Source organism: Pyrgilauda ruficollis, unplaced genomic scaffold (genome assembly GCF_017590135.1).
Source record: "Pyrgilauda ruficollis isolate IOZ18807 unplaced genomic scaffold, ASM1759013v1 scaffold72, whole genome shotgun sequence".
Classification (NCBI taxonomy): domain Eukaryota; kingdom Metazoa; phylum Chordata; class Aves; order Passeriformes; family Passeridae; genus Pyrgilauda; species Pyrgilauda ruficollis.
Genome location: NW_024529044.1, coordinates 661,567 through 686,614, shown reverse-complemented (window position 1 = coordinate 686,614; position 25,048 = coordinate 661,567). Strand labels below are relative to the sequence as shown.

The 25,048-nt window shown below is 66.2% G+C and overlaps 2 protein-coding genes across 7 annotated transcripts; both read right to left on the bottom strand.

Moving 5' to 3' along the window:
• Window positions 1-1,704: 1,704 nt before the first annotated feature.
• On the bottom strand, window positions 1,705-24,258 carry BAHCC1 (BAH domain and coiled-coil containing 1). Of its 6 annotated transcripts, none has more exons than XM_041485708.1 (27): window positions 24,157-24,258; window positions 21,969-22,278; window positions 15,635-15,814; window positions 14,743-14,865; window positions 12,851-14,464; window positions 12,668-12,773; window positions 12,300-12,508; window positions 12,059-12,217; window positions 11,508-11,725; window positions 10,922-11,279; window positions 10,121-10,837; window positions 9,393-9,577; window positions 9,144-9,280; window positions 8,922-9,023; window positions 8,499-8,613; window positions 8,224-8,395; window positions 7,691-7,852; window positions 7,213-7,538; window positions 6,770-6,877; window positions 6,439-6,692; window positions 6,259-6,334; window positions 6,073-6,181; window positions 5,869-5,991; window positions 5,621-5,788; window positions 4,076-5,226; window positions 3,306-3,542; window positions 1,705-2,725 (listed from the first exon to the last, which is right to left on the bottom strand). In XM_041485708.1, the coding sequence occupies exons 2-27, from the start codon at window positions 22,141-22,143 to the stop codon at window positions 2,519-2,521; spliced, it is 7,491 nt and encodes a 2,496-aa protein (XP_041341642.1). In that variant the 5' UTR covers window positions 22,144-22,278; window positions 24,157-24,258; the 3' UTR covers window positions 1,705-2,518. The 6 variants fall into 6 exon arrangements, with proteins under 6 accessions (XP_041341642.1, XP_041341644.1, XP_041341645.1 ...); XM_041485710.1 differs by lacking the exon at window positions 24,157-24,258 and adding an exon at window positions 22,885-23,022; XM_041485711.1 differs by lacking the exon at window positions 24,157-24,258 and adding an exon at window positions 22,634-22,839.
• LOC121363406 lies at window positions 21,150-21,961 on the bottom strand. The gene has a single exon (XM_041485714.1). The coding sequence runs from the start codon at window positions 21,683-21,685 to the stop codon at window positions 21,182-21,184; it is 504 nt and encodes a 167-aa protein (XP_041341648.1). The 5' UTR covers window positions 21,686-21,961; the 3' UTR covers window positions 21,150-21,181.
• Window positions 24,259-25,048: the final 790 nt, after the last annotated feature.

Sequence of the window (25,048 nt, the reverse complement as noted above, 5' to 3'; positions counted from 1 at the left end):
GCCCTGCACCTGTCTGTCTGTCCAGCCATGCCTCTGTCCTCCTGTCTGTCCCCTCCACCCCTGCGTCTGTCTGGCCTCTTTACATCCATCTGTCCATCCAGCTGTCCATTCCTGCCTGCAGCCATCTGTCCATCTGTCTGTCCACCCAGCCAGCACTTCCCTGGCTCATCATCCATCCCTCCCAGCATCAGTCTCTGTCCAGCTGTCCATCCCTCCCTCATCCATCTGTCCACTGCTCCCTGTGCCCGTCTGCCTGTCCGTCTGTCCCTTTCCCTGTCTATCCATCTGTCCCTTTGCCAACCCGTCTGGCCTCCCTCCAGCTATGTCCCTGTCCGTCTGTCCGTCCATCCCAGCATGCAGCTCTCTGTCCCTTCCGTTATGCTGAGCTTGTGTCTGTCTGTCCATCCCCTTTCTTGTCCCCCAAATATTCTCCCCCCGTGTCCCTTTGTCCCCTCCTGGTGTCCTTCTGTCCCCCCGTGTCCCTCTGTCCCCCCATGTCCATCAGTCCCCCCGTATTCCTCTGTCCCCCCCCAATGTCCCTCTGTCCCTTCCGCTCTGGCGCGGCGCGGCCGCCAGGGGGCAGCACGGTCCCGCGCGCGGTCTCGGCCCCGCCCACAGCGCCCCCTGGCGGCCGGCGTTGGGGCTGGACGGCGCGCGCCAGAGCCGAGAACAAAAGCGCTCTCCGCCAGCCAATGGGAGCCCGGCTGCCGGCTCGGCCCTCGCTGATTGGCGGAGGCTCGACCAATGGCGAGGGAGCGCTGCCCGTCCGTCTGAGCACACGTGGGGATGGAGAACAGGCCCGGAGAGATCAATCCCTGATCAATCCCTGTATCCCCAATCCATTCCTCATCAATCCCTGATCCATCCCCATCCATCAGTGATCCCTCCCAAATCCATCCCTGTATCCCTGATCAATCACTGATCCATCCCTGAGCCATCCCCAATCCATTCCTGATCCATCCCTGTATCCCTGATCCATCCCCAGTCCTTCCCCGATCCATCCCTGTATCCCTGATCCATCCCAAATCCATCCCTATATCCCCAGTGCATCCCTAATCAATCACTGATCCATCCCCATCCATCAGTGATCCCTCCCAAATCCATCCAGGGCTGGGCCCCTGATGGGGCCCTGATCAATCACTGATCCATCCGTGATCCATCCCTGATCCATTCCCAATCTGTCCCAAATTCATCCCCATCCATCTCTGATCCATCCGTGATCCATCCCTGATCCATTCCCAATCTGTCCCCAATCCATGCCCATCCAACAGTGATCCATCCCTGTATCCCTGATCCATCCCCAGTCCTTCCCCGATCCATCCCTGTATCCCTGATCCATCCCAAATCCATCCCTATATCCCCAGTGCATCCCTAATCAATCACTGATCCATCCCCATCCATCAGTGATCCCTTCCAAATCCATCCCTGTATCCCTGATCAATCACTGATCCATCCCTGATCCATCCCCAATCCATCCCTGATCCATTCCCAATCTGTCCCAAATTCATCCCCATCCATCCCTGATCCATCTGTGATCCATCCCTGATCCATTCCCAATCTGTCCCCAATCCATGCCCATCCAACAGTGATCCATCCCTGATCCATCCTGTATTCCTGCTCCATCCCTGCTCCATAACTGGGGTTTCCAGGGCTGGTGGCAGCACAAGGGAGTGGAGGCAGAGCGAGAGCGGAGCAGGCACCAGCAACGGTTCATATATTTATTCATAAGCCAAGTTATCCATAAAAAAGTTCCATAGTAAAAGGCCTTTACAGGAATGGCGGCTCATAAAACCTTTGTTTAACCCTTTGCTCCTTTTTTTTTTTTTTTTTGTCCTTTTGGGTTATTTTTTTTTTAATCCTGTTTTGTGGGATTTTTTTGTTTTTTAGTGTTTACACTGGAAAAGCCCCTGTACATATTTTCCAGGCAGCGGCGGCAGGACGGACCAGCGTCCGCCGGCCCCGCGGGGTCCCCGTGGTCCCCCCGGGGTGTCCCCCCCGCGGTCACCCCACTATTGCACTGGGGACGGCGGCGCTGGGCCCCCCACCCGGGGCCGAGCCCCCGCCCTGGCCCCCTCTGTACAGCGCTCCCCGCTGTCCCCGTCCCCCCAGGCTGGGGGACACAGTGCACTGAAACGACCCCCCCCCACCCCTCTTCCCCGAGGATTATTATTATTTTTTTGTGATTTTTTTTCATAATTTTTTTGTCTTTTTTTTTTTTTTTTTTTTTTTTTTTTTTTTTTTTTTTTTTTTTGCTGTTGTTGGGTTTGTTGTTGGGTTTTTTTTTTTCCTTTCTCGCTTTTCCATAAAACTTCCCGGAAGAAATACAATATTTACAGGCAAAATAAATAGAACAACACACCTGATTTCTGCTTCACCTGCTGGCAAACAGTCAGAGGTACTAGGGAAAGTTATGGCTTGTAGGGGAGCCCCCCCCACGTCCCCCGATGCGCCCCCAATGTCCCCACGTCACCCTTTGCATAAGAGCTGGGCGGGTCAGCACAGGGCGGGCACCCCGGGGTCAGCACAGGATGGGCACCCCGTCGGCGGTCACCAGGCGCCCCGTGGTGGGGTCGTAGGTGCCCGCCAGGTAATAGAGGTCCTGGCGGTCCTGGCAGCGGCGGCCGCGCGTCAGCTGCTCGTAGTGCTCCCGCCCCACCACCTGGCACTTGTGCGAGATGGTCTGCACGTCGTTCTCGTCCTCGTGGCACGACTGGTACAGCGCGTTCTGCGGGGACAAGGCGCCGTCACTGTCGCTGCCCGGGCTGGCGTGTGGGTACCTGATGGGGGATGTGGCTACCGGGCTGGGGACACAGCTACCTAGTGTGGGACATGGCTGCCTGCAGGGGGATATGGCCACCTGCTGTGGGATGTGGCTACCTGGCTGGGGACATGGCTACTTGGCTGGTGACACAGCTACCTGCTGTGGGACAGGGCCACCTGGCCAGTGACATGGCCACCTGGCATGGGGCATGGCTACCTGACATAGATATGTGGCTACCCAACACCACACATGGCTACCTGATGTGCTGCATGGCCACGTGTGGCTACATGACATAGGACACGGCCACCTGGCATGGCACGTGGCTACCTGACAGCACACACGGGTACCAGACACGGTACATGGCTACTTGCCCTGCTATGTGGCTACCTCATGTGGTACATGGCACGATACATGTCTTGACATGAGGTATGGCCGCCTGACACGTTATGTGGCTACTTGACACGATGCGTGACCACATGACACAGCACATGGCTACCTGAGCTGGCCCGTGGCTCCCTACCCCTGGAGCCAGCCCTGCCCTCACCTTGCCGTCGCTCTGGCGCTTGCCCAGCTTGGTCTCCTCGGGGTGGTAGAACCACTTGACCTTGACCACCATGTTGCTGGCCCAGGACTCCCACATGCTCTCGATGCGGCCGATGTAGGGCAGGTTGGGCCGCCCGGCCGACAGGAACACGGCGCAGTCGCCCACGCGCAGCGTCTCCTTGCCCCGCACGATGGCCTTGTAGAACAGCTTCCGCGCCTTGCCCTTCATGCCGCGCCGCTGCGGAGGGGACACGGGCTCAGCGCTGCCACAGGGACCCCCAAACACGCCCTGCTGCCATGGGGACACCGCGGGGGGATGCGGAGAGCAGTGCCAGGGTGGGGGGCTCACAGAACGGGGGACACAGCTAGTGTCACCAGCACTGGCAGCTCCAGGGACACAGCTGGTGTCATCAGCTCCCTGTGCTGGCATTCACAGCTGATGTCACCAGCTCCCTACACTGGCTGCCCATGTGCCACCAGAACCCTCTCCCATACTGCAGCCAAAGCCACCAGCACCACGCACTGGGCACCCACATGTCACACACGCCACACGTCACAGCCGGTGTCCCCAGCACCCTGAGCAGCCAGGGCTCTGCCCGCAGCATGTGGCACCTGACATGTCCCCGGTGTGCACAATGTCCCTTGCACACAGACACCCACTTGTGCCCCCTGCCCCGAACTGTGCCTGCTCCTTCCCTCCCAAACCATACTCAGGTGGGTGCCCACGGTGGGCACCGTCTGTGCCACGGCAGTGCCCGTGGGGCTCCTTACCTGCGTGGGGTTCCCCGACCACCTCCAGAGCTGGCGCGCGGGCAGGAAGGCAGAGATCTTTGGCCGGTTTTCCACCGAGGGCAGGCGCTGCCGCCGGGAGAACTCTTTGGCTTTGGCGAAGCTGAGGGGATCCTTGCGCTTGAGCTTGGCCTTGGGGCCGGCGGTGGCCGCCTTGGACAGGAAGCAGCGCTGGGGCGCGGCGCCCTTGGGCCGCAGAGCGTCCGGCTGCGCCAGCAGCGCCGGCACCGGGTGCGACAGGCAGGTCTGCAGCAGCAGCGCCGAGTCCTCGTCCTCCGAGCTGTAGGAGGAGTCCTCATTGTCCGAGGAGCACAGGCTGGACGTGGAGATGGAGCCGGAGCTGGATGAGGTGGAGGAGCCCGAGGAAGAGGAGGACACGGAAAGGCGCGTCATGAAGCGCGAGGGGACGTCGGCGCCGAGCCCTCCCGCGTCCTCGTCCTCGTCCATGTCCGAGTAGGAGCTGTGGCAGTCGCTGTCGCAGTTCAGGGCGAAGTCCCCGTGCCCCGAGTACTTGCGCAGCGCCAGCCCCACCGGCAGCGGGTGTGCGGCCGCGCGGCCCCTGCGCTCCCGGCCGCCCAGCCCGGCGTGTCCGTAGCCGTGGCTGCCCAGCGGCCGCTCCAGCCTGGCCCCGAAGTCTTTCTCGGCCAACAGCAGCGCCTTGCACGTCTTGTTCTTGGGGGATGTGACCCCTTCGTGGTCCAGCTTGACCAGGAACTCGCTGCCCGCCGCCTTCCTGCGCCCGCTCCTGCCCACCTCAGCCTCCAGCCGCTCGGCTTTCTTGGAGCGCAGGAGCTTCTGGGCCGCCGGCAGCACCAGCCCTGCGCCAGTGCCGAAGGAGCCGTAGGAGCTGGCGATGCGGCCGAAGGAGTCGGCGCCGAAGGCGTTGCCGAAGACGGGGGCGGCGAGGTGGTGGTGGTGGTGGTGCAGAGGGAAGAGGGTCTCCTTGGCGCGCAGCTTCTTGGCACTGCCGTTGACCTGGAAGAGGTTCTGGAGCACGGCCGAGCCCTTGTTCGCCGCCTTCCGCTTGGTCTGTGCCACGGCGGCCCAGCTGAGCAGGGACCCTCCGCGCCGCCCGGCCGCCGAGTCCGCCAGCGCCGGCCCCCGGCCCCCCGACAGCCCCTCCATGGCTTTGCCTGCGGAACACAGGGGTCAGGAGGCCACAGGAGCAGGGAGGGAGGGATGCTCTGGGGCTGTGCTCCACCCACATTGTGCCACCCCTTCCTCCAACAACAGCTCCTCACCTTTCTCTGCACCCCAATATTCCCAGCCCCCTTAACCCCATCTTTGCATCCCAGCACCCTTCCACACATCCCTCCATCCTCCCATGGATCTGTTCCCCTGCCTACACGCCAGCACACGTTTCCCTGCATCCCAACAGCCTTCCCCACAGCCCAGCACACTTCCCCACATCCCAGTATCCTTCCCCCATCTGAAAAACTTTTCTCACATCCCAGTGCCTTTCCCCCATGCAAACACCATTCCCCTCATCCCAGCCCGGCAGCGGATCCTGCTCCTTCCCCTCCATACCACTCTTCTCCTTGCCAGCCGCCTTCCTGCCAGAATTCCGGGGGGGCTGGGGGCCGTGGTCGGGACAGACCGTGGGAGGCAGCGCCCCAGGGGTGCCCAGGTCGCCACACGCCCGCTTCGCCCGCCGGCAAGAGCTGGACACCAGCAGTGCCGGGGAGGGCTCGGTGCCTGTGGGCAGTGGGGGGTCAGGGTGGTCCCGTGCTTCCCCCAGAGCCTCCCACATCCCCCGATCCCACCCCGCCCCTCACATTGGATCTTGAAGTCGGGGGGCAGCAGGCGGATGTTGGACACAGCGATGTGTCCCATGTCCCCGTCATCGAACTCCACCAGCACGGCCTCAGTGTCCTCCTCCTCCTCGTCGCTGGAGGAGCCTGCGGCACAGGGGGGCTGTTGGGGTGGGCAAGGGACCCCCGGCACCGCCCACCCCACCGGGTGACCCCAGGCAGCCTCACCTCGCACCACGTTCCCGGGATAGAGGCACCGGGATTTCTGGCTCCAGTAGGCACACACGCGGGTGCCGGGTGGAAGGCTCCGCCGCGACTGCGGCCGAATGTCAAGGACCTGAGGGAGGCAGCATGCCAGGGTTTGTGGGGTCTGGGACCCCCTCCCTGACCCCCACCCCACTGTCCCTCACTCACCGCCTCCTGCAGCAGCTGCTCCTGTGAGTAGATGTGCTGCCGGTTCCCCCGCTCACCCTCGATGATGATACTGTAGCTGGGGAGGGGGCACAGAAAGGGTTCAGCACCCACATTGGTGCTCCCCTCAAATAGCTGGGACCCCCACCCAGATGTCTGGGACCCCTGGGAGCCTCCACTCACATGTCGGGGGGCTGGATGGTGCGCACGCTGCCGGCGTAGAGCAGGCTGTCCTCCTTAGGGATCAGGATGTGCAGCCCATCCCGCAGATCCTCCTTCTGGATGGCGCAGGCGTGGGGCACCCCCCCGCGGGCCCCCCCTGCCAGGCAACCTCCCAGCTCCTCCTCCTCCTCTGAGAAGCTGCTGTTGTCGTCGAAGTCGAAGTCATCCTCCACGGTGAAGCTCTCCAGGAGCTTGCTGACGGCCCGGCCCTTGCACTGCAGGAGGAGGCTTGGGGTGGGTGGGGGGCACAGGCAGCTGTGCCAGGGTGGGGGGCACCCCTCATGGATCTCACCTGTTTGGTGGCCACTTTGCTCTTGACCTTGGCCAGTTTCTTGCCCTTGCTCAGAATGGTCTTGGCACTCCGGGGAGAGAGGGCCAGCGAGAGTGCCCCGTTCTTGCGCTGCACAGGGAGGGAGGTCAGGGCCCACCAGTGACCCCTCTGTGTGACCCCAGCCCCCCAGGGTTCACCAGGTCCTCCCACCACCCTGAGGGGTGCCTCCTCAGCTCCACCAGCACCTGCAGCCTGTGCAAAACCTGCCCCCATCCCTCTGCACCCCATGGTTCCACCAGTGCCCCACAACCACTCCCAAAAACCTGATGAACCCACATCTCACTGGCAGCTCCCAATAGCCCTAGCCCTGCATGCCCTGGTCCCATTGGTGCCTCCAGCCCATGCAGACACCACATCCCCCTGTCCCCAAGCCCAAGGGTGCCCCCAGCCCAGCCCCCACTCACCCTGAGGGCTGCCTGCAGCCCTTTGCTCTTTCGGGTGCCCTTCTTGCCCCTCTCTCCCAGCCGAGCCCCCTCGTCCCGTGGCCCCAGCAGCCGGGGGTCCGTGCCCCCAAAGAGGCTGCTGGGGGCTCCCGGGGGGCTGGGGCCGCCGGGGGCTGGGGGCCTCAGGCTCTCCTTGGCCTTGGCTTTCAGCTTCTTCTTGCTGCCCTCGGGGCAGCCCCCCGCCTTCCGCCGGCCCGGCACCTTCTCCAGCTTCCCGGCTCCCCCCGGCTTCACCGGCCGCCGCTTGATCTTCACCTCCCCCTCGGGGCTGCCCAGGCGGCACGGACCTGGTGGGGACAGGGGTCAGGGCACCCCACAGGGTGACAGGGCTCGGGGGACCCCGCGGAGGTCCAGGCTTGCAGCACCTCACAGTTGCCCACCCAGTCCCAGCACATGTCCCCCTGGTCCTCGCCAGCATTCCCAGGGTGAATCCCATTACCTAGCAGCCCCTGCCTTTCCTTTTTCTTCTTGGCCTTCTCATTGGCCTCCATCTTCACCACAGAGGATGGGGAGGGCCCCAGCACAGCCACTGGCCCTGCGGGCAGTGACAGCCCCGGCTCCTCATCACCCTCCTCGCTGTCCGTGTCACCCTCAGGCTCATCTGCAAGGGGAGAGAACAGGGTGAGGGACTCCTGCCCACAGGGGTGGCCCCTGCACCCCCAGTGAACAATGGGGTGAGTTGAGGCCGTGTGTAACCCCCTGGCATGAGCCACTCCCCACATCTGTCCTGCCCCTCCAGACACATGGCTGGACCCTGCACCCCCAGCTTCCACCCTGAACCCCAGTCCTGTGTCAGATCCCACAACCCCATCCCCATGCCAGATCCCACATCCCCATCCGCCGTCCCCCACCACTTCACAAGCAGATCCCCATCCCACCCCTGTACCCCATTCTGGACCTCACCCCACCACCCCCATCCCAGAGCCCTCAGACCCACCCCAATCCCACAGCCCATCCCTGTGCCCTCCTTGCCTCTGAAGTGGGGGTTCTGCCGGGGACTGGGGTCCTGCCCCTGGTACTTGGAGCCCTTGGAGCCCTTGGGCCGGTTCAGCTTCTTCTGGATGCGGGCACCGGGGTTGGGGTCCCTCCGGCGGAAGGGGCTGAGCCCGGGGGGCAGCCCCTTGCCCTTCACCTTCTGTTTCAGCTGTGACACCCCACGAGTCAGCACACAGGGCAGAGGACCCCACACTGGGGGGACTCAAGGGGGGTTGGGGGTAGAACACACCCCTCAGACCTGTGGGACTCACCGGGGAGCCCTGGAGGCTGCTGAAGGTCCCCCCAGCCAGTTTGCTCCTCTTCTTCTGGGGCTCGGGGTCCCCCCTGAGCTCAGCACACAACAGGGACAGGCTGGTCTTCACCGCCCTGGGGGGGCACAGTGTGGGCACAGTGCCCGGACGACCCCCAGGGGACCCTGCACCCCTTGGGGGGATCCTGCACCCCTGGATGGAACCTGCACCCTGGATGGAATCTGCACCCCTCAGCTCCACCCTGCATCCCCCAGAAGGATCCAGACCTGACCCTGGCTGGCTCCTGCACGCCCCAGCTGCCATCTCCCTCCCCCCCCCCTCCCTCTCTCCCTCCCTCCCCTCTCTAACTGTTTTGTGACATAAAACCTGCTGGTGGATGTTGTCCCCTGGGCCAAGGGGGGACACGCGGCACCAGTCACTCACTTGACCTTGCGGCTCTCGGCCCTGCCCAGGGCACTGGAGTGTTTCCTCTTCCGTGGCCGCCCCGGCCCGCGCCGCGCCGGGCTGCGGGAGCTCTCATCACGCCTGGAAAACCGGGCACCGTCAGCAGAGCCCCCACCACCACCGGGGCCAGGACAGGCCCAGACTCACTGCACAGATCAGTGCTGCCCCCAGGCTCAGGATGAGGACGGGGACAGGACGTACTCGTGGTCGTGGCGCCGCTGCAGCCTCACCAGCTCCCGCTGCTTCTCCTTGTAGCGGCGCTGGAGCTCGGCCAGGCGCATCCGCACCTCCACCTCCTGCGTGTTCAGCTGCTCCATGGCCGCCTTCAGCGGGCACACCTGGGGAGCCAGGGGGGGTTTGGGCACAGCTGGCAGTGCCAGTGGCCTCCAAGGCAGGGCTGAGGCTAGGCACAGCTCAGCCCCCATGCCACCCCCTCCAGGAGACACTCACGGCCTTGGTTTTGGGGGTCCAGGTGTACTTGCGCCGGGGGACGCGGGCACGGGGCGGGGGGGACACGGGCAAGGGGCTGAGTGCGGGGGGGCTGCCCTCCCGTCCTGCCGCTTCCACCAGTGACCAGGCAGCCGCCACCGTGGCCAGGTTTTGTAGGTTGAAGGCCAGCAGCTCCTCATCCTCACCTGTGGGGATGGCAGGGGTCAGCAAGGACCGACACCTCGGAGCCCTGCACTGGCTCCTGGGGGGCTGGGGGGCACAGGAGCAGACCCCCGGCTGGGAGGGCTATGGTGATTTGCCCCATCTGGCCACAGCCCTCTCTGCCCCATCTGGCCACAGCCAACCCCATGCCCACCCCATCACCCATCCATGGGGAGTGGGACCCCACAGCCCCCCCTCACCCATGCTGTCCCCACCTGAACCCAGCACTGGGTCCCCTCCTCCCTCCCTCCCTCCCTCCCACAGGGTTGGGGATGTGCCAGGCCATTCCCCCTGGGGCCTCTGGGATTCCCTGGGGAAGCCGAGCTGGGAGGGAATCCCGAATCCTGGCGCCTGCCTGGAGCCAGCGCTGGAGCCGAGCCCTGGCTGCGAGTGGGGCACGGCATGGCACGGCATGGCACAGCATGGCACGGCATGCAACCCCCAGTCCCAGAGGACAAAGGGCACTGGAGGGTACTGGAAGCACCAGGGCATGCTGGGGACGCTTGGGGGCACTGGGCATCACCCACCTTCCCTGGCCAGGTCACAGCGGCGCCGGCGCAGCTCCAGGTCAGCGAGTTCGCTGAGCAGGGCGATGCCCGGGATCCCTGAGGGGTGGGGGGCAGGCGAAGGAGGGGCCGGGGGGGGCTCCTCGGGTTCCTCCAGTGCTGGTAGCTCCCCCAGGTCGATGCCGGCGGCGATCAGCGCCTCCAGCCCACCAGTGTAGCCCTGGTGCCCACTGGGGACGTCACCATCCTCCTCCTCCTCCTCCTCCTCTTCCTCCTCATCGCAGCTGCCCTCTGGCTCTGAGCCCCTCCTGTCGCCTTCCTCCTCCTCCTCTTCCTCCTCCTCCTCCTCCGCAGTGGGGGGCAGCGGGGAGCCCCCCTCCTGGGGCACGGGGTGCTGCTGCTCTGGCTGCTCCGGCGCTCCCTGAGCCACGTCCCGGTGCCCCGCGAAGGGCTCCTCGGTGCCGCCCCCGGCCGGCGCTGCCCCCCGCTCCCCGCAGAGCGGTCCCGGCGGGAGCAGCAGGTGGTGGCGGTGCAGCAGCGCCCCGGGACCCTCGGCCGGGGGGTCCCGCGGGGGGCCCGGCTCCCGCAGCGCCTCGGCCGTGGGGCTGAAGGTCCGGGACTGCTCGGGCTCGGCGGGCGGGGAGCCGGCGTGCACGGGGTCGGGGTCGGCCGGCTCGGCCGAGTGCGCCGCGGGGTAGCCCACGGCGGCGGCGGGGTAGCCATACCCGGGGGGCAGGTCTGCGGGGAGCGGGCGAGGATCAGCGGGGACGCCCCGGTTTTCCCCGGCTGCCCTCCCGCCGTTCCCCGTCCCCGCGGTCCTACCTGGCTCCAGGGGTTTGGGGTAGCGGCGCGGGGGCTGCCCCTCGCCCCGCGTGTCCTCGCCGTCGCCGCCCTTGCTGGGGGCGGGCAGGGGGCTGGCGGCCGGCGAGCGCGGGGCCACGGCGGGGCTGGCGGCGGGGCAGGCGGGTAAAGTGCAGGGGGCCGTGGGCAGCGTCACGGGGCACTTGGCCGGGTGCCGCAGGGCCGGCGAGTGGCAGCACGGGGACAGCTTGGGGGGCGCGGGGGCCACCGAGGTCAGGCCCTTGGCTGGGGGGTTTAAGGCAACTGCTTTGTGGGAGGGTTTGAGGGGCTTCTCGGGACCCCTCTCCTCCAGCTCCAGGGGCTGCTCCTCCGGCTTCCGCTGCAGGGCACAACGAGGTGACACGTGTCACATCCTGCCTCACGTCTCAGCCCTGCATCCCACATCCCCATCCAGCCCCCCTCCAGTCCCTGCCCCACGGCCTGTCCCTCAGCCTTCCCCACATCTCCCATCCCAGTCCCATAACCTACCCTCCACCCCGCATCCTCCAGCCAGCCCCACATGCCATGCCATGCCATGCCATGCCATGCCATGCCATCCCCCTGGCACCTGGCCGTGCACCTGGCGCTGGATCTCGAGGGCCTGGGCTGCCCGCTGCTGTTGCTGCTGCTGCTGCTGCTGCTGCTGCTGCAGGGCATAGAGCTCCTGCTGCCGCAGGAACTGCGACCGTGGGTACACGGGGAGCTGCCCCGTGTGCTGCAGGTGGGCACTGGGACCCCGGCCCGGGTACATGGGGGGCCACAGCGACGCCTGGTCCATCACGTCAGCTACCAGCAGAGGGGGTGCAATTGGAGACCGTCTTCAGGGTCACCCCACAAACCCCTGCAGTGCCCAATCCCAGTCCTGTGACCCTGGCAGCACCCCCAGAGACCTGCATCTCCCACCCCTGAACCCCAAAAATACCTGCAAGGACCCCATACCCCTCCACTGCACCTCCAAAAGTACCCCCAGGGACCCCATCAGCCACGAACTCCCAAAAGTATCCCCTGTGACCTCCCCATCTCCCACCCTGCACCCCCAAGGACCCCCTCTCCTTTCCCTCAATCCTCCCCCAGCCTCCTTCCCCTCTCCCCACCACATGGTGAGGGTCTCAGGCTCACCCAGCGTGTGGGGGGTGCCATGGGTGGGGGGCTCCGTGGGGAGGATGACGAGCTGGGCAGGGGGGTCCTGGGCCAGGGGGAACACAGGCTGCATGGCGCTGGGCATGGAGGCAGGGAAGGCAGGGGGCAGGTTCTGGTGCAGGGCGGGGTGCCCGATGCCTGTGGGGATGGGGAGGGATCGGTCAGCACCCCACTGCTGGGCTTCAGCACCCACCCACCTTCCCCCAAACCCGGCACCGACCATAGGAGTGTCCCCCCATCCAGATGGAGGGGCTGCGGGTGCGGGGCAGCCAGTGCGTGTGGGCAGGGTGGGCGTGGGCGGCGGGGTCCCCCCCGAGCTGCCCCGCCGGCAGCGATGAGCTCCCCGTCATCATCAGGTGGGGGGTCAGCTCCCCAGGACATCCCCCCGATGGGTGCATCCGGGCAAACTCCACCAGGTCCTTGTTGTCCCTGCAGGAAAAGGGGACACACAGAGTGAGGGGGCAGCACTGGCATCACCCTTCCCTGCACTTCCAGGGACCCCTATCTTCCACCCCTGCGCCCCAAAAAGCACACCCAGCACATTTTCCAGCCCTCACAGCCAGGCTGCCCCCATCCCCCATCACTCACTGGAGCAGGATGTCCCTCCCGGGCAGCCCCAGGCGCTCTTCGCACAGCCGGCCCCGCTCCTCCTCCGCCTCCAGCTCCATCAGGTGCACGGGGCGCGCGGTGCCTGCTGCCACGGGGACACCACGGTGGCATCAGCGTGGCACCGCCAGCCCCCGCCGTCCCAGCCCCTTCCCCAGCCCTTACCTTTGACTCCAGCAGCCACCCGCTGCCGCCCGCTGCCGCCAGCACCGTAGGGCTCGTGGCGGCCCAGCGTGTCCTTCTGCCGCGCCACGGCCACCGCGATGCCCACGGGCGGCTGCCGCACCTCGCCCTCGGTGCCGCCGGGGCCCAGTGCCTCGTGCTCCCGGCCGCGGGCGCAGTCTGGCCGCTCCAGCTCCGGCTGACCCTTGCCCGATGGGAATTTGGCGTCCTGGTGGGCGCAGCTGCCCTTGGTGCTGCCCAGCCCCACGAAGGGGGGGCCCTTCTGCCCCCCCAGCAGCGCCCCGTTGCTGTACTTGAGCAGGTTCTTCATGGCCGACACCTCGTCGGGGGCGTTGGGCACCTCCTGCGCCCGCACCAGCCCCGCGCCAAAGGGGTCCAGGTAGGGCCCCCCCTTCCGCTCCTCAGCCACAGCCAGGGGGGGCCCCTGGCCCTGCACCCCCCAGGGGGGCAGGGGGTGCCCGCCGTAGCCCAGGCCACCCAGCTCCAGGGGCTTGCGCTTGCCCTCGGCCGCCTCCGCCTCGGGGTGCTGCTGGTGCCGGATCCGTGCCACCTTCTGGGCCGGGAGGTCCTTGGGGGGGCCCTTCTCTAAAGTGCAGCAGGAGGGGCCGACGCGGACGCCCAGAGGGTCGGGCCGGGGGGCGCGGGAGCAGTCAGGGGCGGGCGGCACCTCGAAGTAGCCTTTCTCCAGAGCCGCCTTGGGCGCGGGGCACCGGCCGGAGAAGGGGGGTCCTTCGGCTGCGCCCCCCCCCAGGTACTCCAGCCCCTTCAGTCGGGTGCCCGGAGTCCCCCACTCCAGCCGCCGCTCCGCCGGCCCCTCGGCCTTCAGCGGGTGGTGGAAGGGGGCACCGTAGGGCTCAGTGCCCGCCTCGGCGTGCCGCTCCTTGCCGTCCCCGCGCTCCATCCCGCCGGATTCCGCCTGGAAGGAGCGGCTCTTGTCCGTCGGGGGCCCCACCGAGGGCACCAAGGTAGCCCCGCTGAGCTTCAGCTCGCGGGCAGGGGGCTCGGGCAGCGGGCAGAGCACCTCGGGGCCGGCGTGGAGTGGGAGGCAGGGGAAGGAGCCGGCGGCGGGCACGGCGTAGGACACGGCGTGGTGCAGCATCTGCCGCCGCTCCACCGCCTCGCCGTAGGGCTGGGGGGCCTCGGGGACCCCCGGCTCTCGCTCCTTGGGGGCGCAGCGGGCGGCGCGGGGCAGAGCGCTCCCGGCACAGCTGGGCAGCGCGGCGCGGGCACCGTCCCCATCCAGCCCCTTGGCCCCCAGCAGGCACGAGGCCAGGGGTTTGGGGCGCCCTTCACCGGACCCCCGCGGCGGCACCCCCTCTTTGCAGTGCCCCTCAGGTGGCACCGGCAGCACAGCCTTGTGCCGCTCCTTGGGGTCCTCCTCGGGCAGCCGCTCCTTGGGGTCCCCCTTGCCCCCCTTCTCCTTGCCCGCCAGGAAGCGCTCGTAGTCCTTGGGGGTCTTGGGGAGGGGTCCGGCATCCCTCTCCCGGCTGCAGGAGCCGGTGGGGGGCCCGGGAGCGGCGCGGGCGATGCCAGGGAAGCCGTGGCTGGCGGGGAGCAGGGGGGGCTGCGCCGGAAGGTTCCGCAGGTAGAAGTTATCTGGAGGGGAGGGCAATGGGTGAGACCCCCGCACACCTCCCACCCAACCTGCAGCCAGACTGGGATGAAGGGTTGGGCTCCTTAGGTCTGTGTCAGACCCAAACAACGGCCCTGTTAGCAACCACCACAGCCCTGTGAAAAGCAGGAGCAGGGCTGCGACTGGCACCCACCACCCCACCCGCTGCCCCAGTACCACCCGCCCCAGCACTGAGCCTCCCACCCCTGCCCAGCTGGGGACACGCACCCCCACGGGGGTCCCTGGTGGCCCCGGTACCTGCCTTTCTGGCTCTCGTAGAAACGGTGCTGGCCATAGAGCACGTTGCTATTGCCGTGGTGATCCAGGTGGCCCATGGGCAGGAAGGTGGAGGCCAAGCTCCCGGAGAAGCGGGGGTACCCCGGGGCTGGGGACATCGAGTAAGCAGGGCTGGGGTGGCACCCAGCCCCAGCATCCCAACCTGCATGGCTCCAGCTGGGAACTCGACAGAGCCCATGATCCCCTCCAGGCTGGGACCCCTCCCACACTCTGGGAACTGCGGGGGGAGGTTGAGACCCCCCCCAGTCCTGTGTCAGCAGTGGCCGTGCTTGGCTCAGCTCGGCACGGCTCGGGCGGGCTGTCCGTCAGCCGCGTGCGCTGCCCGTCCCCGTCCCCCCGTGCCCCCCCGGAACGCCGGGAGCCAGCTGGCAGCCGGTCAAACTACCAGCCGGGCAGGCTGCCAGGGCCCCGCGCCAGCACCGCCGCCCCGCTCCCGCTCCTCCGGCGGGACGGAGACGCCAGCGCATGGGGGGGCACAGGGACTCGATTTAACCAGGGCTGCCCCCAGGGTCCCCACACTGTTATCTGCCCCAACACGGGCGTCCCTGTCCGGGTTCATCATCACTGGCGACATGAGGTGGCTCGGCTTCAGCTGGAGCTCTGCAACCCAGCATGAGCCTCTCTGGCCACCCTGAACCCCAACTGTGGGGTCTAAGCCCAGTGTCTCTGGATGCCCAGGGTGTTTTGGGGCACGACGGCAGCCAAACCCACCCTCATCACCCAGAAGCTGCTGACCCAGGGGGTCTGGATCCCATACACTGGGCACCGGTAGGACATGACCACTGGCACTGGGCAGAGACATGACTGCCCCCGGCCGCCCTGACCCACAGCCCATCCCCACCCCGGTGCCCACTCACCTTCGTGGGAGTGGGAGAACCAGATCTGGGAGGTGCCGGAGTGGGGCCCACAGAAGGCCGGTTCTGGGGGGGAGGCGGTGGGGCCGGCAGGGTGGCTGGGCCCCCCCGAGCCCAGGCTGCCACTCAGGAAGCCCCCCATGAATGAGGTGGGGGGGGCACTCCCCATCAGGCTGCTGCCGGCTGTGGGGAGAGGGCACAGTCAGGGGGTCTGAGAACAGTCTGGGGGGGCTGAGGACAATCGGGGGGGCTGTGCAGGCCCTGCTTGCATGACCCAGCACACCACACTGCCTTGTGCACACGTGTGTGTGCACGGCTGCACCGGTGCATCCCCTGGGCACACCCCGCCCTCCTGCCACATGTGTCCCTCAAGGGACTGTGCCCCTTGCCCTTGTGCACACCCAGCCCCTGTGCACACACGTTCCTGGTGCTCACAGCCCTGGCGTTACCATGTCCCTCGTGTCACCCTGTCCCTCATGCACACGCTGCCTGCGCATGTGCCCTGTGCAGTCACACCCCTCACACACTCATGCCCCTCACGCCCCCAGGCCCACGGGGCTCAGACGTGTCCCAGAGTGTGTGAGGCACAGCAGAGCCATGCAAGGGGCACCAGAGCCCTGCCCTGTGCATGCCCTAAGCACTCACACAGGTGTGCCACGCTCTGCACACGCATGGGGCTCCCCACGCTGCTGCTCCCCCCCAGGGGACACCGGCTGCTCCCAGTGCCAGGACAATCCCAAGCTCCAGGGACACGGGCTGTGCCAGGCCATGTGGGTGCACATGTGTGCTGTGTGTGTGTGTCTGCACATGTGTGTGAGTGCAAGGAGGGGGGACAGCCCTGGCCCTGGCCCTGCTGCCTCCCCTGCAGCCCGGGGGGGCCCCCAGCACCCTTGGGGAGGCCCATGGCCGGCGCTCCCCATCCCGCCCTCCATCCCACTCCCATCCCGGCCAAGCCGTGAGATCATGGTGGAAACTTCGGAGCTGGTGGCCAGCGGCCGGGCGGGGGAAGTGGGAATGGGGGGAGCCGGGATGAGGGGAGCCAGGATGGAGGAGCAGCTGCCCCTCACTGTGTGGGCCCGCTCCCCATGTCCATGTGTACCAGAGCAGCCATGGCACGGCTCGGCACGGCTCGGCTTGGCACGCGTGGCGTGGTGCGGAGCGCGGGCTGGCTACCCGCCCGGCCGGGGCAGGAAGCGATGCTTTGCTCTCTAAGCCGGCCCACGCTCCCCAGCTAATCCCACCGGGATGCCTCTGGGATGAGTGTCGGGATGTGGTTTCAGGCAGCTTCACTCCTTCCTCCGTGGCGAGGCCGAGCCGGGCAGGGCCGCGTGGGCCGGGGGCACGGCCGCATCCCACCCACAGCCCTGGGAACCGGACACGCACCGGGACGGGTGGGCAAATCCCGCTGTGCCAATGCATCCCCAGGGATCTGTGCCCTGTGCTGCCCGCACAAACCCACCCTGTGCACTACAGCCCCGGCCGTGCCGGGGGACCCCATGCGGGCGTGGAGCCGTCAGTGTGCCGGGCGGGAAGCCGAGATTTCCAGAATGAGACTTTTCTGGAAGCTGTGAAACGGGCTGGAAAAAAATAACCCCTCACCCCACCCCGATGGCGGCGGGGCCGGGGCGTCCCAGGGGGGCCGTGGGGCCGCCGCTCCCCACCGCCCACCCGCTGACTCACGGGTCCCTGGTGCGCGCTGGCCCCGTGGCCAGCACTGCTGATCCCACATTCCCACTCGCCCCTGCACACTCATGCACTGAGCAGGGGCAGGGAGCAGCCCCCTGCTTCTGCCTCTCCAGCAACGGCGATGGCGAGCACAGGGCAGGGACGGGTCACTGAGGACGCGCACAACTCGTGTCACTGATAAGCCACCGGTGCTGGAGCCGCCCATGCTGCCAGTCCCTGAGACCGGGCACAGCTCATGTCACTGATGAGCTGGCAGCACCAGGATGGGCACAGCACCGTGGGGCGGGCTGCCAGCAGGGGACAGATGGCTGAGGGGTCCCAGCCCGGCCCCCCCCGGCAGCGTCACCCTGGGAACTCCCTGGCTGGGCTCCCCGAGGTCGGTGCTGTGACTCAGCCCCGCCGGCATTGCTCCCGGCTCCGGCACAAAATTTCCCTTGGCCCCGAATCCGCAGAGGGTCACACGTGTGACAAGTGTGCCAGGTCTCAGCATGGCCACACCGACAGCACTGAAAGGGGCGGGGGGCATGGGGGAGACTCAGGAGGGGACAACAAGAGGTGCTCCCTTCTCTCCAGCTGCTTCTCGCCCCCACTCCAAGTGCAGCACAGATGGGAATGTGTTGGGAAGGCAGAAAGTTTCAGGGCCAGCGTGTGGAGGGGGGGCCGTGGTCCTGGGGGGGTTCAGCCCACGGCTGCTCTGGGATCCCCAAGGCGGTGACAGACCCGGGACCGCGGCGGTGGCGGGGGGGACGTGCACTGGGTTGGGTTTCTCCCTCGGCTATTTTGGGGCTGGAACATTCCTAATGGAGCTGGGGCCGCGGGCGGAGGGCTGGGAGCTGGCAGGGACCCTGGCAGGGGCAACCCGGCCCCCCCCAACCGGGCAGGGCGTGGTGGGCAGCCCCCCCATGTGCTTCACAATCCACACAGCCCCTTTAAAAATTTGGCAAACAGGGAATAAACGGGCTCTGGCTCCCTCGGTGCTGTACTTCCAACTGAATCCATATTGTTACGGCACTCAATGAACGCTGCAATGGTGAAATGCAGCCAGAACGTGCCCGAGGGGCCAGGAGGGCGATCCCAGTGCTGTGCGAGGGGTTATCCCCTCCGGAATGCCACTGGCAACTGTGCTGGCCACAGCCACTGCACACTCAGCACTTGCACACTCACTGGGGCCAGTGTGCAAAGGGCTCACGGGGGTGGTGGACACTCCTGGCACAGCTGGGAAACGCTGCTGGCATTGCTGGCACACACGTGTGCTCAGTGCACGCTCCCTGCACGCGTGACTTGCACACCCAGAGCACGATTTGCACACCCAGAGCACAACCTGACACACATGTGCCTTGCAAGAGCATTGCTGGAGCACAGGGAAGCCAGCACTGGGAATGTCCAGTCCCGGGGGTCCTGTTGTCCCACCCCACCAATGATGTCACATGGATGCCATGCACATGGACTCTTCCCAGGAACCCTCCAAAATGTGGGTCCATGGGCACCCTGTACAGCTCCTATGAACATCACACATGTGGGTCCTGGCAGGGGGAGGACTCGTCTACCCCTGCTTCCCCCAGGGCTGGGGGACCCCAGCACGAGGCAGGGTCAGAGCCTGCCCTGGGGTGATGCTGTGGTGCAGGGCACAGGCAGGGCTGGGGGTCCCGAGGAGCCAGGGGCATCCAAAGTAGTCCCAAAATTCCACCCCCCATTGTTCCCCGGGCAGTGCCAGGGGCTGGTGGCAGCTGCCCATCCCCTAGGGCCTGGCATGTGGCAACATCTCTGCCTGGATCCAGCTCATGACTAAGGAACAGTGGAAGCACTCAGGGATGACTCTGCGAGAGCTGGGGTAATTCCACGGGATCCAGGGTTCTGCACATCCCACTGCTCCCACCGGCCACGCTCGGCCCCCCTGGCGCCTCGTGGCTACCAAGGAGCAGCCCAGTTAATCTCCAGATCTGGTTTAACTTTGACACTTACTTTGGCAATGTACTGCAAGGGGGGTTGGGGGGAGCAGCAGCCCCTGCGCCAGAGCTGCGCCGGAGCTGCACCGTGGCCTGCAGCCCCTCGGCAGATCCCATCTCCAGGGAAGCAGCGATGCAGAGCGGCTGCAGCGCTGGCACCCGGCCCTGTGTCACCACCCAGCCAGGGGCACCGTCCCCACCTGCCTCCCACCATCACCATCCAAATCCCCCCTCAAAGCCGTGCCAGGAACCGCACAGCACCCAGCCTGCGGCGCGATCCAGGGAGGGGACAGGTGTGGGAGCACATCCAGCCGCTGGGATGCACCTGGGATGCACCGGGACCTGCACTGTCATGGCCAGGCTGTGTGCCAGCGCCAGGATGAACACCAACACTGCCACTGCCAGGCTGCGGGGCAGCACTGGGACACACACCGGGATGCACACACACCCCTCCAGGGTCAAGCCACACACCGGCAGAGCCACACTGTTCACGGCCGAGGGCTCAGCCACGGTGACACACTCCAGCACAGTCACAACTCTCCACTAGTCCACAAAAACATTTGAAAGGCAAAAATTGCAGCCAGGCCCCAGCGAGGCTCGGACAGGCCTCTGCCAGAGTTTCCCACCCTCCGTTTGTGGCGGAGGCACCGGGACCCCCGGCCCTGCTCAGCACAGGGTGTGCCGTGGCACTGGGACCCTCTACAACTGGGGTGCAGGGGCTGCACCCCGCCTGGATGGGCTCTGGTGGCTCCGGGGGTCTCCATCCCCCCATCCCGGGGCGGTGCCGGTGCCAAACCCGACGCCAGCCGGAGCGTTCCGTTCCACAAAAGCGCGGCCCTGAGTTACGGCTTTAATAAAACCAAGGAAAACAGTTTTATCTCCTGTTCCCAGGGCGGCCGCCGGGCCCGGCAAAGGCTCCTGGGAGGTGTAGTCCGGCCCCACGCCGGGAGCCATTTGGGGGAGCGCGGCCGGAGCCCCCCCGTGCCCCCCGGGTGCCGCGTGCCGCACGGCATCGCCCCGCCACGGCCAACCGCGGGCCGGCTCCGTGCGCCGGCTGGGGTAATTATCAATCATCGGCGTTAATTACCGCGCCATGCTACCACGGCTGCCGGCACCGCGGCCGGGCCATGCCGGGAGGACACGGGGTGCAGGGGATGGGGACCCCCCTCCCGCCGGCACCGTGCCGGCCGCTAAATTATCCGGTTTATCCGCCCCAGCAGCGTTCCGGCCGCGCGGAGCCTCGGAGCGCAGCTCGCTGGGAAGCGCTCCGGCTGCGCCGGCCCTGCCAAAGCCGGAATATTTTTAGCTCGTTCTGTTGTTGGGTTTGGCTTCTCTATTTTTTTTTTTCTGGGTTTTTTTTTTAATGTTTTTTTTCGGCGCGTTTCTGCCGGGATATTTTTAGCCGGATCCATGTTATTTTAACAACCTCCGGTGCATTCGGGCTCCCATGTGTCGCCCAGGCCCCGGCGGGTGTGAGGGTCCTGCACGGGGACGCGGCCGCGGCGGGAAGCCGGAGGGAAGCCGGCAGCACCCCGGTGCTGGAGTCCCTCCGGGATCCCCCCACGGTCACCGCGAGCCGGAGAGCAGCCGAACCCCCACCCTACCCCTGTCCCTCAACCCGGGGCCGGGCTCCAAGCCCCATCCGCACTCCTCGCCCAACAAAGCTGGGGGAAGCCAGGGTGGCCCCCCGAGCCCAGCGGTGGTCCCGGCAGCGGGGCCACCGGCACAAAGCGAAACCGCCCCGGCCGCGGGCCCGATCCGGCGCCGCCTCCCCGGCACCCCCCGGTGCCCCCCGCTTTCCACCTCCTTCCAAGAACCCCCACGGCTGCCACCCCCCCGCGCCGGCCCGGCCGTGCCCCCCGCCCTAATCCACGCACTAATTGTAATCCCATTAAAGCAGATATAATTTTATTAGTATTCACAGCTCATCAAGGCGGCGACAATAACCGGCGCTGCCGCCGTGCCGCGGCCAGACAACCGCCTGCGCCGGCGGGAAGCGGGGGGCCCGGCGCTGCGCCGCGCCGAGCCGGCACACGGCTCCCGCCCCGGCCCTGCTCCCGCTCCCGCTCCATCCCGGAGCTCGGCAGCGCAGGGGGCTCCCCTCCGGCCGTGCCCTCAGAGCCCCCCGTGCAGCGAGCCCCGGTAGAAGCGCCGTGCCCCCCGGTTCAGCCCTGCCCGGCCGCAGCCGAGCACATGCCGCAGACAAAGCCGCGCGGGCGGCTCGCCGCGGATGCCGGATCCGGTGACCCCGCGCCGGTGCTGGCTGGCCGTGCCGAGCTCGGCCGTGTGCCGCGCTTTGTCCGGCTCCGGCAGCTGCCGCGGCGAACACGCGCCGCGAACCCCTTCGCACCCTGACACTTCGGCGCCGAATATCGAGCCCGGGCTCGGTGACCTTCCACCGCCGCCCCTCGGCCCCGCGCATAACGGCCTCCTTGTTCGCACCGAACGCGCCTCCTCGTCCGGGCACCGGGATCTCACCGGCGCAGCCCGGGGTCACGCTCCTCCCGCGCCGGCGGAGCGGCTGGGTTGGGGGATGTTCCCCGTGTGAGTGAGCCCTCACCCCAAAACCCCCGAGCGCGGTGACAGCGAGGTCGGCACAAAGGGAGGCCGAGCTCCCGGGGCCGTGCCGAGCTCCCGGGGCCGTGCCGAGCCTCCCAGCCCTTCCCGCCGGCCCCCCACACCGCGGGCGCCCCGACCCCTCTGACCTGTGTGCGTGGCCATGGAGATGGGCGCCGGGAAGTACTTGGTGGGCTGGAAGTGTCCGGGGGGCTGCACGGCCCCGTGCGCCGACCCCGCCACGCGCCCCGCGCCGTGCCGGTGGCCCAGGCTGCCCCGCTCCGACAGCAGCCGCGGCGGGGGCGCGAAGTCACGGCCGTCCATGCCGGGGGCACCCACCCGCGGGGGGCTCGGCGGGACCCCGAGGCGGCTCGTGGGCGATGCTCAGCGCCGCGCCGGGCCGGCTCGGCGGGCGTCGTGCCGCGCTCCGCGCCGGGGCTGTCGGTTCATCCTCCGCTCCTGGCACGGGGAGAGAAAGGAGAGGGTGAGAGCACAGCCGGGGTGGGGGTACGGCCATCACTGCACCCCAGAGCCTCCGCGCCCCAGCACCCCGCTCCCCGTTTCCCCGGTACACAGCCCGCTTTCTCCGCGGTTCGCAGGGCCCCGCATTCCCCGGTACCACCGGCGCACGGTCCCCGCTCTCTGCCGTCCCCGGAGCACGGCCCCCCCTTTTCCCAGTACTCCCAGTTCATGATCCCCAGTTTCCTCAGCGCACAGCCCCCCCCACTCCACATTCCCGGTGCTCCCGGAGCGCAGTAGACCCGTTCCCAACCCCGGTTGCCCGGAGCGCGGGCCCGGTTCCCGCTGCTCCGACCCTTTCTGGCCGCTGCTCGGGTTCCGGTTTCCCGGCGCTCGGTTCTTTTATCTCTCCCGGTTCAGCGACCGTATCTCCCTGGGGCTCGGCCCCCCTCGCCCCCGGCTTCCCCGCTTCCCGTTGTCTCCCCGGTGCTCGGCGCCTCCCTCGCCGCGGTTCCCCGGTTTCCTTCCTTCCCCAGCCTCGCTTCCTCGGTGTTTCCCCGTCTTCCCTCCAGCCCGGTTCTCCCGGCCCCGTTCCCGCGGTATTACCCGCTGTCCCGACCCTCCTCTCCCCGGTTCCCCGGTCCGTCCCCGGCGCCCTGCCCCGGTTTCCCGGTATTTCCCCGGTCTCCCGGCCGCGGTTCCCGGTCCCTGCCGCTGCCCGGCCGCGGCTCCCGCCCGCCGGGTCATTGTTCTGGCAGCGCCGGGGCCCGGGGGCCCGATCCGGCGGGGGGAGCCGGGCACGGGCCGGGCGGCGGCGAACAAAGGGGCGCGGGGCGGCGAGCGCGGCCGGGGGGCGCGGGGGGCCCGGCCGGGACCGCGGGGAGCGGGAGGGAGCGCCGGGGCGAGCCCCGGGGGAAGGTACACGGGCCGGGAACAAAACGTGTATTCCCTTAAATAAAGCGGAGGAAAATATGTGAAAAAGGATGTTTTGCTTTTTTTCTGGTTTTTTTTTTTTTTTTTTAATTGAAATTAAAAAAAAAAAACAAACGCAAAGCGAAAAAAATAATGGGAAATAATTGAAAAGGAAAAATATTAAAAGCAAAAAGTCGAAGGCAAAAAGGGCTCGATGCGAAAATGTTTGAAGGCGCAAACGGTTTAGTGAAGCAGCGTTTGATGAGCAAACGATTTAATGAACAAATGTTTTCACGCACAAAATTTTAATGAACAAAATTTTAAGGCGAAGCGTTTTGAAGAGACGGGTTTTAATGGGGAAATGTTTTAATATAAAAAGATGAAAGGGAAAATATGTTTTAATGACAAAAGATGAAGGGGAAAATATTTTGGTGGAAAGAGATAGAGGGAAAAATATTTTGGGGGGGAAAAAAGACGAAGAGAACAAATATTTTTGCAGGAAAAAGACTAATGTAGGAAATATTTTGATGCCGGAAAGATGCAAATAAATATTTAGGTGCAAACAAATAAAGCGAAAAATAAATAATAAGGTAAAAACGCAAAAAAAAAAAAAAAAAAAAAGAAATTTGCAAAAATTTAATTGAAAAAAATGCAAAATAATTAGCGACCCAAAAATTTAAAACGTAATAAATCCAAGTAGGCGAAGAAAAAAAAAAAAAAACACAATGCCCAAAACACAAATAAAAATAATGCCCAAAACGCAATTAAAAAAAAAAAATTAACGCCCAAAAACCCAAAATAAATAACGCCAAAAAAAATTGTTAAGGCGTAAAAAAAAAAAACCCAAAAAACAACAAAACCAACAAAAAACAATAACCCCGGAGCGCCCGAAATTAAAATAACCCCCAAACAACAACAACAACAACAACAACAAAAAAAACCCACCCGCGGATCGCAGTTACTTACCGGAGGGGCGTTCCGCGCGCGGGGCGAGTGCGGTCCCGTGGCGGGGGTGCGCAGCGTGCTCCTGCCGGTGCCCGTGCACTGCCCATGCACCGGCTGCTCCCCACCCCCCTCCCCCCCGGCTCCATTCTTCCCCTCCGGCGCGCGCGCCGCGCGTCAAGAGAGCGCCGCTCCCGATTGGCTGGCGGGCCTCCAGCGCTCCCGCCAATCGGCGCGCGGCGAGCGGCGCGGAACGGCGGCGCCTAATTCAAGCCCGGCGGATGAATGGGGAGGAGGGAGCGGCGCGCAGGCGCAGCGCGCGCCCGGGGCGGAGGGGCGGGGGGAATTGCGTTGCTGCGCGCCCCTCCGCCGCAGCGCGCGAGGCCCCCCCCGCGCCACGATTGGCTGGCGGCGCGCCAGCGCGCTGTCAATCACGCAGTGTAAACAAGGCGCTGATTGGCCGGTGCGGCGGGCGGTTTCAAGGCGCCCCCTCGGCGGGAGGGGGACACGCGCGGCGGGGGCCGTTTCGAGGCCCCCCCGCGCACAGCCCGGAGCGCCCCGGGCCGGAGCGAGCGGGATCAAAGAGCGGCGTGAGGGGAACGGGCCGCGGGCAGCGCCCGCCGCAGGTCCGCGACCGCCGGGGACGGGCTGCAGGGCTTGGGGGACCGGCGAGGCGGGCAGTGAACTGCTGGGGGGCGTGCGGTGGAAGGGAGCGTGCAGTAAGGGGGGTAATTGCGGGGCTGTGCGGTGTGAGGGGGGACGATATGGGGGGCTGTGCAGTGCTGGGGGGCCGTGCAGAGCAGTGTGCGGGGTTCTGCAGTGTTGGGGAGCTGTGCAGAGCAGTGTGTGGGGCTGTGCAGTGCTGGGGGGCTGTGCAGAGCAGTGTGCGGGGTTCTGCAGTGTGTGGGGCCCTGCA

What these genes read in the sequence shown, in the direction of transcription:
- BAHCC1 (XM_041485708.1), bottom strand. Translation starts at nt 22,143, where the DNA reads ATGGACGGCCGTGACTTCGCGCCCCCGCCGCGGCTGCTGTCGGAGCGG. An exon ending in CTCCATGGCCACGCACACAG is followed by an intron (nt 15,815 to 21,968) that starts GTCAGAGGGGTC and finishes CTCTCCCCACAG; the next exon opens with CCGGCAGCAGCCTGATGGGG. An exon ending in TGGCACCCCCCACACGCTGG is followed by an intron (nt 11,726 to 12,058) that starts GTGAGCCTGAGA and finishes CTCTGCTGGTAG; the next exon opens with CTGACGTGATGGACCAGGCG.
- LOC121363406 (XM_041485714.1), bottom strand. Translation starts at nt 21,685, where the DNA reads ATGCGCGGGGCCGAGGGGCGGCGGTGGAAGGTCACCGAGCCCGGGCTC.